The sequence below is a fragment of the Macaca thibetana genome, chromosome 18, assembly GCF_024542745.1.
Source record: "Macaca thibetana thibetana isolate TM-01 chromosome 18, ASM2454274v1, whole genome shotgun sequence".
Classification (NCBI taxonomy): domain Eukaryota; kingdom Metazoa; phylum Chordata; class Mammalia; order Primates; family Cercopithecidae; genus Macaca; species Macaca thibetana.
In genome coordinates this window covers 33,986,386-34,004,687 of record NC_065595.1, presented here as the reverse complement: position 1 = coordinate 34,004,687, position 18,302 = coordinate 33,986,386, and the positions used below count along the sequence as shown (strand labels likewise).

Here is an 18,302-nt window from a genome sequence, read left to right as displayed (position 1 = left end):
TGCAGTTCATCTGGAAAGTTCATCCGGAAGGTTTTAGGGGAAGTGTTGAAACCCTAGCCCTGGGCATAGTCACACCAACCAAGTCAGAGGACATATAAGAGGAGGGGACAGTGGGAGATGAGAGGAGGGGAGCCAGGAGGGGAGCTGAGATCTCAGTGTGAGCTTCTCCCCAGTACCACCTGGACACAGCCAGGTAGGGAGCTGCCTGCCCTGGTCACACCCTGGAAAGCTCTCCCGCCCATCTCTAGGTGAAGGTGGTGTAGACCAGCACTGTCCAAAAGAAATAATGCAGGCCACATATGGAATTTAACCATGTCCGAGTAAGCACATGTGAAAAAATAGAAATGGGTGAAGTTTTTGTATTTTCTTTAACCCACTATTTCGAAAATACTATTACTTCAACATGTAATTAATATAACAAGTTAATTAGACGTTATCCTGCTTTTGTATTAAGTCTTTGAAACCCAGTGTGTGTGCTTTAATCCCAGCACAGGCCGAGGTGGGCGGATCACAAGTCAGGAGATCGAGACCATACCCCGTCTCTACATCTCCCAGCTACTCGGGACTAGCCACACTTCCAGTGCCCAGTAGCTGCATGTGACTACTGGCTAACATTTTGGACAGTGCAGCTCTAGAAGGAGGGCCACTGACCTCTCTGTGATGATGCTGGGGTTCACAGTGACCACATCCGTCTTCACCCCCACGTCCATGGTATACTTCTCTGAGATGGGGGGCAGGTTGCACCTGCAGAAGAGAAGAGGCAGCCCAAGGTGGTCAGTCATTCAATAGGTCAGGCTGGGGAAGGTGCAAGGGGAGGGGAGGGATGGTGATCATGTGGGCAGAGGGATGTAACAGCAACCAGCTAGGCAGGTTCTCTGTGGCCAGGGGGTAAGACAGTCATTCTTCTGCTCCTTATCAGGCACTGGGACAGCCAACAGGCCTTGCTGAAGTTCCAGACACATGGGGCAGATTAACCACCAGATGTAAAATGCAGTTACAAGCTTGGATAGTCCCTGGACCTCTGGAGGATGGGATTATGGCTTTCAGAGGACAGGTGGCAGGGGAGCATCTCCTTTTCTAGAGAGCCAAGGCTTCCCTGAAGAAGCAATGCTTGAGCTGAGGTCTGAAGGAGGAAGTGAGCAAAAGTCCTGTGGCAGGAGAAAGGCTAAATAAACATGGGATATATTCAAAGATGCATCTTAGAAATGCAACACATATTGCATGCAAAAGCAAGTCACCACCATTTGTAGAAAGCCCCATAGTAGGAAGAGTAATAGCCCCCAAAGGTGTCCACGTCCTAATCCCTGGAACCTGTGACTATGCAGCCTTATGTGGCAGAAGGGACTCTGCAGCTGCAATTAAGTTTAGGATCTTGAGATGGAGTCATTGCCCTGAGTTATCTGGGGGAGTCCAGTGTCATCACAAGTGTCTTTATAAGAGGTGATATGACAACCAGGGAGAAGAAGAAAATACGTGGCAACAGAATTGGAGTCAAAGAAAGAGACTGGAAGATACTCCACTGTGGGCTCTGCCATGAGCCAAGGACTACAAGGAGCTTCTAGGAGCTGAAAAAGGAAACGAATTCTCCCTGAGAGCCCCCAGAAGGGAATGCAGTTCTGCAGACACCTTGATTTTAGTCCAGTGAGACTTCTGACCTCCAAGACTGTAAGATAATAAAATCTGTGTTGTTTAAACCACTAATTTGGTAGTATTTTTTTTATAGCAGCAATAGGAAACGAATACAGCCCCAAACAAACATAGTTTAACAATACATTGTCAGGGGTACATCTACATATGACAAAACAATTTTTAACAATGAGAGAATGATTAAGTACTCAATTCAGGGTAGCGACACCTCTTGGGGGAAACAGAGGTAGAATGGGAAGGAGCACATCAGTTGATACAAAGGCTCGATACAAACATTCAACTTCTTAAATCAAGTGGTTGTTCTACAAATATTCATTTTATTGTTTTGCTTCATACTTAGGTGGTGCAAATATTCTTCATATCAAATACTACATAATGAATGGATGAATAATAAATTTTGAAATAAGCAGGTGTTAGCTGGGTGAACGTGGAACTCATGAGCATTCCAGACACAGGTCCTGTGCAAAGGTCCTGTGGTAGATGAGAACATGAAGCACCCAGGAGTGACTGTGGCCTGGTGACTGGAGCACAGGCAAGGTGGGAATGGTACAAGCATGAGGGCAGAGAGGGAAGAAGGGGCCAGACTATAAGGGACGGTGGGCCATGTGAAGAATGTGGCCCTTCGTCAAGGGAAAGCCATGGGTTTAAGGAATAACTGTGCAGAAGAACCTTCTATAACAGGACTATGACTTTCACCTACTTTATGATCCAACCACACCCCTGTCTATCAGACCACTATGAAAGGCAGGTTTTATATTATCGTTAAAGATTGAGCGGGGGAGTCGGGGGTGTCTACAGTCAATTGCCATTTTTTTTGAGCATCTGTGGCATGCCAGGAACTTTCACAGGATTATATGAGCCATCAATAACCTCGGGTGGCAGATATTAGGCTCCCTGTGTTGCAAATGAGAAACTAGGCATTCAGAGGGTCAAGGCAGGGCGGAGGACGGGCCTGACTCCAAGCCCAGGTCTCGTTCCCAGTACAATAGCATCTAGTGTGGACATGCCTAGAACAGGATGGAGTCTCAGGGCATCTTGGCATGCACATACAAGCACCCAGCAAGGCTTTGCTGCTGCCGCACTGCTCTGACGATGATGACGATGAGAACGGAAGGGCCCACAGCATTTCCAAAACTAGCAAACACAGCTGTGTGCTCTCACAGATCTTAACAGATCTTAGGTGGTGGGACAAGAGACTAGCCCCTTTGAGGGAGACGCTTACTGTCATATGATCAAGCTAGGGAAATGATGTGATATCACAGAAAGAATGCAAGACCAGAACTATATCCCATTTCTGACTATGACTAGCCCCCATGACCCTAGCAAGGAATATCATCCCTCCCAAAAAATTGTTTTTCATCTGTAAAATGAGAGGAATATTTTAAAATAACATTTTCATTATAATAAAACTTAGTATGTGTCCCGCATTGTTTGAAGATTTTAAACATTAATTCATTTATTCCTCATACTGACCCCAACGGGTAGGTACTATTATCATCCTCATCTTTCATTTTAGGAGATAAAGGTGTAGTGGCTAGGTAACTTATGCAAAGTAACACAGCTTTTTCTAACTCAAACCAGGCTCCCCAGCTTCAGAGCCTGTGGACAGAACCACTATACGCTCCACTTCTTAGCCCTGAAAATCACTTAAGTCCATTCTTTCATTCACGCCTTCATTCCTTCATTGAAGACTCATTTTTCTGAGTAGTTATGTTGTGCCAATTATATCAGTTACTGTAAACAGAAGTTCTCTGTGTGTTTCCAATCTGCAAGAGTGAGACCACTTAGCGGGTCCCTGGTTATAGGGCTGGGTGTTAAAGGCCACATGAGAGGTGGACACCAGGTTCTGTGGGAGCCCAGAAAAGAGTGCAAGTGGGTTTAGCCAGGGAAGGAGTGGGTGATTCTTGAGCTAAGCTTGGAAGGACAAGTGGCAGTTGGCAAAGCAGGATGCAGGGGCTGGGGAGACAGCATTCCAGCCAGAGGGAACAGGACCTGGGGGGCAGTTGCTGGCATTAACTGGGCTCTAATGGTGTGTCCAGTGCTGGAGGTACTAAGAGTTATACAATCATTATGTCATTTAATCCCAAAACTGATGGAGCTGCTATCCTTACCCCCATTTTGCAGATGAGGAAAACAAGGCCCAGAAGGATGACATGACATTCCTGAGGTCATATGCCTAGCAATGCTGGAGTCTGGATCAAAGTTCAGGGAGACCCCATAGACCTTGGCTTATCTATGGAGGACAATCATAAAAATCACATTTAACCCCATAAACCTGCAGATGCTGGCTGCAAAAGCCAGATTTTACCATCATTGAAAGATTTATTCCTCATACTGACCAAAGGCAGAAGTATGGACAGGATTATATCTCCTCTAAGGCCTTTCCATCAATTAGAGGGGCAATGAGATTTCGGTGTTGCTAGGAAGCTTGTCCCAAAGCTGCCCATGGCTTTTCCAAAGGGGAGTCAGTTCCCCAGCTCCAGATCCTGAAATGAGAACTTTTCACTTCTCCCAGGAAAATCACTTAAGTCATCCATTCAGCCTTCCCTCCTTCATTGCAAGATGAGGCAATTGGCTTTTCAGAAGAGAGGCTGGTGTGCAATTCCAGCCATCAGGCCTGATAAACTTCACCTGCTGGGGTGTGTTTCCATGTTTTCTAGGCAAGAGTGAGACACCAAACCTGGCTCTACCCCTCCCAGCAGGTCCCCTAAGTCTGGTTTATACAATCATTAAGGGTGGGGTTTTATCACATCCGACCTGACACCAAAATATGCAGGATTCAAGTTCAGGCCCAATTTTGCTTTAGCCAGGAAGGAAGACCTCCACCTGATTCTTGAGCTAAGCTTGGAACCCAAGTGTGGCAGTGGCCTAAGAGCAAGAGTGGGCATGCATCCATGAGGTCAATTTTCAACTGGTTCCTCCAGATATCACAAGGATCACAGGAAAGGGCAGTCCCCCAATGGCATTAACTGGGTCTAGACCTGGTGTGCTTAAAGTTGTGAGGCAGAGGCTTTCCCTGCCTTAAGAGTGGCATGGTGCTCTGGACACACACATGCGAAGACTTCCTGAGTCACAACAAGATGTGAGGGCCCCAAGACTCCTTACCCACCCATAGTTGTGTTCAAAACAAGGAAGCAACCTCCAAAGATGACATTCCTCTGGTCAGGGTGGTCCATGCCTAGACATGCTGGAGCCTGGATCAAAGTTCCAGGGACTTCCCCAGAGCTTCTCCCCACTTCTTAGAAGAGGAGGCTTTCCCTGCCTCCCCTGGCAGGAATGTGGCTGCGCTAAGGATTCAGTGAGGGCCAGAGATTTCGGTGTTGGAGGAAGCTTAACCTTCAAAGCTGGACTCGACTAGACATCCACAGGGAGCACGTGGGCAGACTCCAGATCACAGAGAGGTGTGTCTCTCACACTCCGTCTGCGACAGCAGGTGACGCAGGGTGCCCAAGTCTTCCTTCTTCTAGAGATAGAGGCTGGGGTTGGACATCCAAGAACCCAAAATATGCAGAAGTCCCTTTATTTTAGGACCTCAAATCACACCAAACCTACTCTACCCTCCCCAACCTGACACGTAATGAGTGGCCCGATGATTGTGGATCCATGCTTCCTGCGACCCCACTGCAGACTCAACCCAAGTCTGTTTGCTTTAAGCTCTTATTTTCAACCCACCTTCTTCACCCAGGCTAAAGATATACATGAAGATTCACTAAGAGATAAGAGTGGGGCTTTATGTAAGGAAGAAGTGCAAGGACCAGTCTCTGGCTTAGTTGAAGCCAATATTGGTGTCTGCCACAAGGGTGCCCTGGTTCCACCAGTGCTTCTGGAAGGGTAGCACCCACCCAAGATGATGGCGCCCAGACGACCTCCCGACACAGCTGCAAGCTCCTGAGTCCTCAGTGCCTTCAAATCTGTGATGCCCTTTGCTCTTAACATAGCTCCCATTGTGCAGATGTGGACACTGAGGACCTGGGAGTTTAACGACTTCCCCAAAGGGTTGGGGCTGGAGAGAAGAAGGGATATCCCAGACCTGAGGGTCTGCAGGGGTGGGGAGTGGGGATTGCTTGCTTAAAGGGTAGCATTAGGGCACCGGGGAAGAATATGGAGGAGGAGGGCCACGGGGTAGTGGCAAGGGCAGTGTCAGGGTTTCTTTTACCGGAAGACGAAGTCGGCGCTGTTGATCTCCCTCCCGCAGCGGCTGTTCTTCAGGATGCCTCCGTTGCCCACCACAGCACACTTCTTAAACTGGGATCGGTAGTAGGGCATGTCCTGGGGGAGGCAAAGGCAAAGCTGTCAGAGCCAAGCCACCCCCTGCCTCCACCTGCGACTCTCACCTCTGCAAGCACACCTACCCCTGTTAGCTCCTGGCCCCAAGAGGCAGCCTTGTGGGGAATGTGGGAGGAAAGCGGCTTTCCACTTTACAGATGGGAAGAGTGATCAAGAGTCTTGTTACTATTAGATGGCCCCAAAGGCCACTCCCATCCCTGATGCCCAGGGCCTGCTGGGCAGCTTTCCTCCTGGCACACAGCAACTGGCAGTCCTGCACGAAATGGGCCAGGCCTGTAGCCTGTGCTTCAGGTGGGACCAGCAGCCAGGCGGGGTCTCGTGGAGAATCACGCTGCCCTGGGACCATCAGGAATCAAGCTAAAATTAAGGGGGACTTCTGTGGGAGACTGTCCTTATTCATGGTCCATTTTCTCTGGATGGACAGGCCCAGTGAGCCAAGACAGGGAAAACAGGGGCATCTCACAGCCAGTGGGTGAGTAAACTGCACTATTAGACTTGTACGAGAGAGGAAAAAAAAAAAAAAACAGTCAGGTTCAGAAAAATCATCAAAAGTTTATTATGTTCTATATGGGTGTTTCCTAAACTTCTGTAAGTTAAGAACTACCTGGGATACTTTCTGAAAATATAAATTTCTGGGCTCCATCCCAGCACCACAGAATCACAGTCTCACAGATAGGAGGCTGGGAAGCTGAATTTTTTACAAACACAAAGAGACACTTATATTTAGGGAAGTTCAGGAAATGTGATTCTATGTCACATTGCTTTAATTCAGGGACAAGCGAACTACATATAGCCCATGGGCCACATCTGGCTTACCGTCTGTTTTTGTGTAACTTGCAAGCCAGGAATGGATTTTATATTTTTAAGTGGTTGGAAACAACCCAAAGAAGAAACGATTTTGTGATACATGAAAACTATGTAAAATTCCAATTTCGGCATCTAATAAGATTGAAAGTGTTACTGGAACATAGCTACTCTCATTTGTTTACTCATGTCTGTGGCTGCTTTGTGCTAGAATGACAGAGGTGAGTAGCAGTGACAGAGAGACTATGAACTGCAAATCCTAAAACAGTTACTGCCTGGTGCGTTCTGGAGAATGTCTGGTGAGCACTGCTGTCTGTCCCTGGGCTTCAGTGGTCCATACCCCGGCTCTCCTTGGATCTGTATGTCATACTAACTTGTGTTACACCCACTGGCATTACCTGCGTGAGATGCAAGTCACCTGCTGTCACCAGCCTCATGTTCCAGGCCTTGTAAGACCCACCTTGTAAAGGTGGCTCAATACCATCCTCCCTTAGGGCCACAGTGAGTGAGAACACATTTGACACTGCTCACCTTCAGCTCCTCCCCCACATCCCCAGAATGCATGAGTCTTACCTATACACTCTGGTACCAGTCACAGAATGCAGGGAACTCTGGGCTTTGTTTCACACTCAGCCAAGAAGCAAGGCAGCCAAGGCCTTCAGATTTCATCCAAAAAGACCTCCACATGCCCCCACTCAGAATTTCTATAAACTACATTCACTAAGTGCTGTCCCGGGCCCAGAGCTCTCCTGGATGTGGTTATGAACACACCCATGCAACCTTCCTCCTCTTCAGAGTCCATACGCCACCACACCTGGGTAATTGCCACAACTGGCTGAAAGTGTAGGTTCCAGCGCCCCTTCTCTGAGACTAGTGCAGTGAGTCTGCACCAACAGTCAGCCCAGGTGATTGCAGGTGCACAGCATCAGTGATCTGAACATTTCACGTCTGTGGCTCACTCACTGCGGTTCTGAGTGGCCAAGGTCAGTGAACTAAACCATTCAGGTCTGTGGCTCACTCATTTTGTGGTCCTCCATGACCAGGGAGCCACTGTGCCAGCCCTGCACCGCCTACCTCCAGAACTCTTTTATGTGAAAGGAAAAAAATAAATATCTATCTTGATTAAGTCTCTGATATTTTAGATGTTCTGTTATAATCAGCCAAATCTATTCATAGTTCAAACCCCGGTGTTACAAATAAGAAGACTGAGGTTTTGAAAGACAAAATATCTGCCCATGGTCATCCAGGGAGCTGAACCTTTCAGAGTCTAGATCTGCACGGGGTGGTTCATTCTTGTGCTCACAACCTCTGCATGTGTTTTCGCTCGTGTGCCTACCTCAGGTGGGGGACAAATGTGTCGTCATTCTCTCCCATATCTGCAGGATATCCTCTGCAAGTAATGCAAAACTCAGAATTTTCTAGTCACTTTCTCGCCAAAAGTCACTCAAATCATAGCCAGTTGGCATTCATGGTTCTCAGAACCCCCAAAGAAACCCAGAGGGTGGGCTACTGCACCTCAGACAACTGGTCAACCAGGACCAAGACGACTGAGTCCAGAGGACAGTGAGTGAACCATGAAAAACCCCAGGGACATTGCCACGGAGGGCTACAGGGCCCGGCTCCCTCGCCTCACCCAGACCGCCCCTGCCCAAAGCAGCACCTTGGGAAACATGCGGAAAATCTCCTGGTTGATGTGATAGATGCCGCTGGTGTCCACCTCATACTTGAGCTTTGTCCCCAGGGGAGTGTTCTTCTGGGTGGTGAAGAGAAAGGCAGGGGCGTTGCAGCACCTGGACAGAGTGGACCTGCCAGGCAGGGAGACAGGCGGGAAAGACATGATGCAGGGCAGAGCACAGCCTCAAGAAGAATAGAGGGGTGGAGCCGAGGCCTCTCCTGCCCACCCATCTCCACGCTCACCCCCACCGTGCATGGAGCCAAGGCCTCTCCTGCCCACTCATTCCCAGGCTCGCACCCACCCTGCACCTCTGCTCATGCTGTCCCCTCCCTTTTCAACGCCTCTCCCAAGGCCCCTGCCGTCTGCCACTCATTCAGGGCCCAGGCCAGGTTTCTTTCCATGAAGCCCCACCCAGCTGCCCCTGTCTGCACTGACAGAACTCCTCCATGGAGCTCAAGTCCTGGCCACTAACAGAGGGTGAGGCGGAGCTTTCCGAAGAGCTCCAAGCCAGGCCTGGCACGGAAACTTGGGTTGCAGTCCTGGTGTCAAGAGGCCCGGATTCTCGCTTCTGCTCTGCCCCGACCAGTTGTGAGGCTACTGGAAGGTGTCTCTCTCTCTGGGCCCTACTTTCTTCATGCAGGCTTGGCTCTTCTACCTCTAATCCTCTGTAACTTGTGATTGCAGCTTGCCAAAGCCAGGAAGGTTTTATAATCTTTTTTTTCTTTTTTTGAGACAGGGTCTTACTCTGTTGCCCAGGTTGGAGTGCAATGGTGCAATCTCTGCTCACTGCAATCTCCGCCTTCCGGGTTCAAGCGATTCTCCTGCCACAGCCTCCCAAGTAGCTGGGATTACAGGCATGCACCACCATGCCCAGCTAATTTTTTTTTTTTTTTTAAGTAAAGTCAGGGTTTCTCCATGTTGGCCAGGCTGGTCTCGAACTCCTAACCTCAGGTGATCCACCTGCTTCAGCCTCTCAGCCTCCCAAAGTGCTGGGATTACAGGTGTGAGCCACCATGCCCAGCCTATAATTTTTTTTTATTATTATTTCATCTCTTGCAGGTACTTCACTGGGAAGCCCAGCTGGCTCCCAGTCACAGAGAGCAGAATTTCCTATAGAGAGCTGGGTTTCAGAATGTAACTTAAGGCTTCCTAGAGAGGAGGCCAAAGGCCTGGCAAGGCAGGGCCATGGGTTGGCATTACAAACCAGCATCTGGGCCTTTTAGCTTTGCTAGTTCAGAAGCTCGGTCTTGTCAGCCCACTGGAGAGCACTCCTATTGAGGGAGACTGACTCACACTAACCAAGCTCATGAGCGACTGATATACAAACCAGAATGTCAGCGTGCCTATTTGTAGGCAGCAGGGTGGGAGAAGGCCTCAGTTACAGGATTCCTTTCCTGTAACTGGAATGCTCATGCCTGCCTTCTAACACCCACCTGCCACTCCCTCATGGCACCAGGTTCCTGCCAGCCTGAATGAAGCATCTCATCATTGTTTCATGAGCTTGAAATGAGAGCAAAGGGAGGCAATCACCAGCCTGGAAGGTTTTCTCACTTAGAGCATGGCAAAGCCTGATGTCACTGCCTTTTCTCACACCTGAAACTGCTCCACACCCCTCATGCCCAGAGCTCCACCCCTGCACTGTGCTGTCTTGTCCCTGCCAAAGGCTCCCACACTCATCCCTGTTTTCCTCTTGCCACATGATTTCCCTGTTGCTTCATGTTTCCTGAGATATGTGAAGTCCCACTGCTGAGACTTTTTTTTTTTTTTTTTTTGAGATGGAGTCTCGCTCTGTTGCCCAGGCTGGAGTGCATTGGCGTGATCTCCGCTAACTGCAACCTCTACCTCCTGGGTTCAAGCAATTCTCCTGCCTCAGCCTCCCAAGTAGCTGGGACTATAGGCATGCACCAACACGCCTGGCTAATTTCTTTGTATTTTTAGTACAGACAGGGTTTCACCATGTTGGCCAGGCTGATCTCGAACTCCTGACCTCGTGATCCGCCCACCTTGGCCTCCCAAAGTGCTGGGATTATAGGCGTGAGCCACCACGCCTGGTCCATTGCTGAGACTTCTATTCTGTCCTAAGCCTGGACAACAGGCTTTTGCTTCTCACTGACCTGGTCCAGACTGAGTGTTTTATCAGCCATACTCTCAGTGTGCCAGGTCTCACTCGCCCCCAGGGGCACCTCTGTGCAGTGTGCACGGTAGCGTTTCTAAGGGGCCAATTGGCAGCACAGATTATGGATCTATTCTCTACTCTCCCAGCACTTTCCTCAAGCTCATGTTCTGTTTTTTATGATAGGTGAGTCTCTGCAAACTACTGTCAGGCCTTTGCTGGGTCTTTGTAGTCTTTCAGAGGCCTCTGGCACCGGATCTTGAAGTGTTATCACTTTAAACATTCATATTTCTGAAAATGTGCCTCTTAAAACTACTACTCTACCTCTAGATTTCGTCTGGAGCTGCAGCAAATTGGAACAAACGATTTATAAAGAAAAAGCTTAGTCATCTTTGCTTTTCACAATCTCTCGTGCAGGACTCCTTCATGCTTAGAGCTCCTCAGTACATTTAAACTTGGACCTGAGTACTGAAATCCAGCATAGACACAAATTGCCAGATCACATCAACTCCATAAAATAAAGTCTACCTGCACTAAAATAATCCCATAAGCTCACAGAATTTTAGAGATAGAGAAGACCCTAAAGTTTACTATCCATCAAAAAGAATTTTTGGACATCTGTTATGTGCTGAGTTCCCACAGGAGAACTTTAAGATCCAGCTCTTACCTCTCTGGGAGTTTATAATCTGCTCATTTTGGTTAGACAGCATTTATAAAATAATCTGCAGCAGGGCTCAAATGTCTCGTGGAGGCTGGAAGAACTCAAGCGCTCTGAGAAGGAGAGAAGTCACTGGGCCAGAGTGGCTGCCCCAGGACAGGGGAGGTGAGGACTAGGAGGCCATAGAGAATGCATAATGCGCCTTCACACAGGCCTGCCAGAGACCACTGGCACATGCTTCCCTGCTAATAGCCTCAGTGAACCTCAGCTGTGAACTGGAGATGGCACCACCAACCTCGCAAGGCTGCTGCAAGGACTGAGGGAGAGAAGGTGGAAGACGGCACCTGGGCAAGGTGCCCGCCTCAGCCTGCATGTTGAATCAGTCCCCCACACTGCTCAGATTCCTCAGCCCAGTCAGGGCCTGCTCTAGGGAAAATGCCCACTGAGAGCTGGGCCTTGCAGGACGACGGAGACTGGAAGAGGTGGCAGTGAGGAGAACTATACAAGGAGAAGGGAGGACAGACGAATCATAGATACTTGAACTGGTTGGCCTCAGAGATGTTCATCGCCCATTTGCACATCTGGAGGCTCTTCCACCTGTCGAACAGCTCTGACTGCTTCACCCTTGGGAGTAGAGGACAGAAGAGCACATGAGCGGGGCAGGTAGGACAGAGTGCGATCATTCCCAGAAACGCTCCCTCCTGATCTCCCACAGCCGAGTCCAGTTCCAGGGCTGGCCCTTGGCATTGACCATGTTTTCTTTTCTTTTCTTTTCTTTTTTTTTTTTTTTTTTTTTTTTTTGAGACAGGGTCTCACTCTGTCATTCAGGCCAGAGTGCAATCATGCATTCTCAGCTCACTGCAACCTCCACCTCTGGGGTTCAAGTGATTCTCGTGCCTCAGCCTACCAAGTAGCTGGGACTACAGGTGCGCCACCACGCCTATCTAATTTTTGTACTTTCTCGTAGCAATGGGGTTTCACCATGTTGGCCTGGCTGGTTTCGAACTCCTGACCTCAAGAGATCATCCCGCCTCAGTCTCCCAAAGTGCTGGGATTACAGGTGTGAGCCACCGTGCCCAGCTGGTATTTTCTTATTTTCTGTATTTCTGATACTCTGGCACCTGGTGCCTTGCTAATACCTAGTCAGCAAACAACTGTCCTGCAAGCATGCCTTTCATGTGCAAACCAACCAATCAGAGCCCACACCCTCAACCACCTCCTCATTGACAGGACACCATCCCCCTCCTCGCACCCCCTACCCTAACCATCCCAGGGCCAGGTATCAGAAAACCAGAGGCAGTCCCTATGCCTCAGAGCCTGCCAGAATTATTCACACTAGCCAATCCTAAACCTGGCTACCCTGCCGACACTGCCTTGTCCATTCCTTCCCGCGAAAACCTCAATAGTCTCACCCACGCTTTCCCCTCACTGCTGCCTCCTGACTGGCCCTGGGGCTGCCCTGCAGGGCGTGCCTCCTGTTTCTATGGCTCTGTGAGTATAACGTCTTACTTCATGATGGTCATTTTCGTATCCGCGTGTCCTACCATACCTGATTAAAACAAATCCCAGAAACACTTTGAAACCTTCTTCCTCACATGCCCACCCCCGAGGGCCTGCATAGTTCTCTTGAGAACATCTGTCTATAAAGGGAGTCAGACCCCAGTGGAACACCCATCAAACACCCACACAGTTCAGCACTCAGTAGGGCTCATGAGCAGGGTATGCCCTTCTCTTTCTCCCTTCTCAAGGGCAGATCACGGTTTCCAAATGACAGAAAAGATGAGATGAGAAACCTGAGACTGCCCCTTCTCCCTGAACAACCCTCCGCCAGGCTTTATGCTGATTGGCACTTAAACATCTCAGCATCATGACATTCTAAAGCACTCTCAGGAAAGGGAATGTCTAAACCACATAGCATTCTCCCTTTGACCGAAACCTGCAAAAAGAACTCATTTTTAACTTACACATTTACATTGACTTATTTATAATTATGCATACATATAATTGTTTCAGTGCTGTATCCCCAGCTTCTAGAGCAGTGCTTAGCAAAATATAGATACTCGATAAATATTTATTAAGTGAACGACTGAGCCAAATCAAAAATACAAATTTCCACAAACACTGAGCAACCAATATGAGATCCTCATGCACATTAACCTCAAATAGTCGCTCACCCTTCTCGTCGGTTTCTCTCCTCTTTCAGCAGTGCCTAATCTCAGAGCCATGTCCACATTCCCAAGCCCTCTCTGCCACAGATACGCTTTAGCATCTCTGTTACCTACCCCTATCTTTAGTTACCCCTTCCCCATTTCAGTTAAGGAATTGTTCCTTGCATCCTACCCAATTCCTTCCTCCTTTAACTCACTGTTGTTTTCGCGGGTAATTCTCCTATTCTACAGAAATGTCCAGAATTCTCTAGGATCCCTGCCATTGAAGATTCCAGTGAGGCTCTGGCCTGGTGAGAGTCGTGAGATCCAGAAAGATCCAGGAGGCTCCCCAAGCCAGGCCAGCACCCACTCCTTCTTAAGTAATTGATCACAAGACCCATTATACAACTGGGCGAGCCCTTCCTGATGAACTCTAGATCTTCGGCAAAGAATTATGCACCTTTTTTTTTTTTAAGGGGATCCTATGGTCAAATACAGTTGGGGAAAGCTGAGCTAAATAAAGTTAAATGCTTTTCTTTACTGCAAGACATCTCAGATACCTTAATATGTTCTCATATATTGTGAATTTCCAAGAAAAGTATTGGATCATGGGATCCTTTTTCCATTGAGTAGTTCGAAAGATTGTAATTCCACAGTAAAACTGTGAAAAGTAGACAGATCATACACTCCTTAAAGACAGCACCATGATTTAGCTCTCTTGATCATGCACAGTCCCCACTTCAGGGCCAGGCATTCTGTAGTTGTTTGGGGTCACCTGGCTGTGGACCACTAAGAAGCTCGTTAGTCTTGGGTGCTGGTGCAGAGAGGAGCCCTTCAAAGGAAGCTGTCCTGGTTTGATCATAAATGGGAACACTCAGTCTTTAGGAGCTGAGTGTTACCAAGAAACTACTATCACTATGGCTCTTACCCTGGGGTGCAATGAAGGGCTAAAGGAAGTGCCTGTACCCTCTGATTTTGTTATAGGCAAAATCCATGTCTATCCACCCATGTGCATATCTTTGGGGAGAATCTGAAGCTTTCTTCAGGTTCCTACAGGGGTCCATTATTTAAAAAAAAAAAAAAAAAAAAAAAAAGCAAATACCCACTTTAAAAACCCTTTTTAGGCTGGGAGCAGTGGCTCACACCTGTAATCCCAGCATTTTGGGGGGCCAAGGCAGGCAGATCACCTGAGGTCAGGAGTTTGAGACTAGCCTGGCCAACATGGTGAAACCCTGTCTCCACTAAAAATACAAAAATTAGCCGGGCATGGCGGTGCGCGCCTGTAATCCCAGCTAGTCAGGAGGCTGAGGCAGGAGAATCGCTTGAACCCAGAAGGCGGAAGTTGCAGTGAGCCGAGATTGTGCTATTGCACTCCAGCCTGGGTGACAGAGCAAGACTCCATCTCAAAAGAAAAAAAAAAAAAAAACCCTTTTTAAAAAAGGGTTCATTTTGCAGAGGCGAGTCCCTGTGTTTAATCAGAGGTGTCTTCAAACAAGGCAAGCCTCCCCTACGGGAAGAATACATGGCTGGTGGGGCAGGGGTGATTGCAGGAAAAGTCGTGGAAAATAGTAACTAAATACATGGATTTTGGAACTAGTGGGACTTGGGCTAAGACCCAAGTCTTAGTTCCGATACCTGCTAACTATGAGGCCTCAGGCTGGTTATTTAACCTCTCTGAGCCTCAGTTTTCTCATTTATAAAATGGGTGTAATAATAGTCTCTTGCCCTCCCAGATTTGTTAAAATAATGAAATAAGATGATGTGATAAAAGACTAGGCACGGCACCTGACACACAGAAACATCCAGTAAGTATAAGTTATTATTATTGTTAAACTGAACTGCCTTGACTATGCTCACTCACAGCCCCCTATACTTTCCACTTTTGTAAAATCCATGAACTATCATGACTGCTGATCTTCCCCACTAGACAGTAAATACCATGGGGGCAGGGGATCAAGCCTGCACTCATCACTGTAACTCAAGTGCTAAGGCACATAGCAGATGCATGGTAAATATTTGTTGAGTATACCAATAAGTTAATGAATTAATTGAAACATCTGAGTTCAAATCAAGTCTCACTATTTGTTGAGTATCTCAATATGGCAGGAACTAGAAATACAGTAGCGAACAAAACAGCCCCTTGGTTCCATGGAGCTTACATACCAGTTGGGGAGGAAAATGGAAAATAAATAAATAATGCCTTGCCAAGAAGTGGCAAGCGCTGGGAAGGAAAGTGAAGCAAGGTAAATGGACGGGGAAGTGACTGTTTCAGATTGAGTGATCAGGGAAGGCTTTCCTGAGGAGGAGAACCTTGTACAGAGACCTGAAATGACACAGGAGCGAGCTGTGCAAATATCTGGGAAAAGTGTATTCCAGGCAGAGAGAAGAGTGAGTGCAAAGGCCCTGTTACAGGAACCAGCTTGGCAGCGTTCCTCCTCCCACCCTGGCTGACAGAAGGCAAACCTTCCTTCCAGCTTTCCCAAACCTCCCCTCTCAGGAGCTCACAGGGTATGAGGGAGTGGTGCCATCATACAGCAACACCCTGGCTCACCCACTGCCCCCTGCCCCTCCCCACTCTCTGCAACCCACAGGCCCCTAGAGCAGCCCCCTAAATGGCCACTGCTTCAAATGCCTTCTGGAAACACAGCCCTGGCAACACTCTAGGTGGGGTTCCAAGTTTTACTGTTACCAGTGTCTGGGCCCTACTCTCTCTGCCTCCAATGCCCTCATCACACCCTGGACCAAGGTCAGGGCCTGGACACCCAGTCTTGAATCCTGGCTCCATCCCAATCTTGCAATGTAACCTCGTGCAAGTCATTTAATTTCTCTGAGACTCAGCTGCTTTTTCTGTAAGATGGATATAACGGCTGGCTGCTGCCCTTCCAATCTCAAAGGTTGTCAGAGAGCTCAAATGGAATATGTGTAAAAAGATTTTACAAATTGCTTTACAAATGCAGAGATCATCTTTACTTTAAAGATGAAGGGTTGACCCTAGGCACTTCTTTCCTTTCTCCCAAGACACCACTAACATTCCAGAAGAGGAATAAAAAAAGGTACAAGCCCATAGATGACTAGAATGACAGGGAAGGGCATCTCAGTGGAAGAGAAATTTCAACAAGTGTATGGAAGTACGAGGGAGTGGCACAAGGATAGGATGACACAGTCCAAAGTACCTAGAGCCAATCTGCACATGGAAAATTCTAAGAGGTGGGTGGAGGATGGGGAGGGAGCATAGCCCTAAAAATGAGACTCAGTTGTGAGTCTGTAAGCAGAGCCATCAAGCCTACACTCCCCCTACCCCACCAAAAACCATGGTAGCCAAATGCTTAATGTCCAGCAGAGGAGGAGGAGAGATGGAATCAGACTATGAGATCCTCTGTTAAAAGAAAAAAAAAAAAGTTATCATTTGCAGTTAAAAGATCTGGCTGTTCTAGCAACAAAAGGGCCAGGAGCATCGTGAACAACTTCAGACACAGAACTCCTATCAGTTTTCATTTCAAGGTTAAATATGGATAGATAGCCAAGGGTCACCTGGTCAACCTGAAGTGAGACCAAGATAATCCATCAGATAAAATGACCACAAAGACAACTATTGGAGGAACAAAACAAAACTTAAAAATATTCTACTTAGGTACAAAGAAAGAACTCTTGTGGGGGAGGGGTTCACCAGAAGAGCTGAAAGATGAAGTCAAGGGATTTTCCTAGTATGTGGAAGCAAAAAGAGGAGTGAAAAAAGATAAAATTAAAAGATATGACCAGCCTGAGCAATGTAACAAGATCTTATCTCTACAAACAAATGTTTGAAAAACATTAGCCAGGTGTGGCTTCATGTGCCTATAGTCCCAGCTACTCAGGAGGCTGAGGCAGGAGGATTGCTTGAGGCCAGGTGTTCAAAGCTGCAGTGAGCTATGATCACACCACTGCACTCCAGCCTGGTTGACAGAGCAAGACCTTATCTCAACAACAATAAAAAGATATGAGTACTAGAGATACAGTCCAGAAGTATAGGATTCTTAGATTGTAGAGAAAAATAGAGAAGAAGGAATATAAAAAGATTTGAGAGAAAGTTGAAGAGTCTGGACACAAACTCCAAATGAAAAGGTTCCACATTTCAGAACTGTAAAGATTCCAGAGCAAAAAAACCAGATACTTCCGAAGAAACAACCATTCTCATGCTTCTCATGTATCCCTGGATACTAAAAGATGGTAGTGAAGGTCTTCAACATCCTAAGGGAAAATGATTTTCACCTAAAATACCAACCCACCAGACCAGCAATCAAACCAACAATCCCACAACTCAACACACCAACAATCAAACCAACAATCCCACAACCCACCACACCAACAATCAAAACAATAATCCAATAACTCATCACACCAACAATCAAAACAACAACCCAACAATAAACAACACAAATCAAACCAACAACCCAACAACCCACCACATCAACAATCAAAACAACCCAACAATCCACCACACCAACAATTAAAACAATAATCCAATAACTCATCACACCAACAATCAAAACAACCCAACAACCCACCACACCAACAATCCAAACAACAACCCAACAATACATAACACCAATCAAACCAACAACCCAACAATCCACCGCACCAACAACCCAAAACCCACTACAACTATGACCAAAACAACAATCCCACAACCCACCACACCAACAATTAAACCAATGATCCAACAACCCACCACACCAACAAGCCAAACAACCCAACAACCCAACACACCAAAAATCAAACCAACAACTCAACAACCCACCACACCAACAATCCAAACAACCTAACAACCCAACACACCAACAATCAGGTAAAAGGGAAGAATCCAGTCATTCAGACACAAAAGAACTCAAAACCTTACCTCCCACCTGTCACTTCTTGGTATTTACTTGAGAATGGGTGGAAGTAAAAGGAAGAAGTAAACACAAAAGAAGCTATAGGTTCTAAGCAAAGGTG

At 47.4% G+C, this 18,302-nt stretch overlaps 1 protein-coding gene across 2 annotated transcripts in view; it reads right to left on the bottom strand.

Annotated features, from left to right (window-relative positions):
• The window catches only part of ST8SIA5 (ST8 alpha-N-acetyl-neuraminide alpha-2,8-sialyltransferase 5), a 103,103-nt gene that overhangs the window by 14,764 nt on the left and 70,037 nt on the right, over window positions 1–18,302 (bottom strand). For both annotated transcript variants that reach the window (XM_050767966.1, XM_050767965.1), the window contains 4 exons: window positions 11,722–11,808; window positions 8,399–8,543; window positions 5,804–5,916; window positions 652–744 (listed from right to left, as the gene is read on the bottom strand). In XM_050767966.1, the coding sequence (XP_050623923.1) occupies window positions 652–744; window positions 5,804–5,916; window positions 8,399–8,543; window positions 11,722–11,808 (438 nt within the window). The remainder of the gene's footprint in view (window positions 1–651; window positions 745–5,803; window positions 5,917–8,398; window positions 8,544–11,721; window positions 11,809–18,302) is intronic.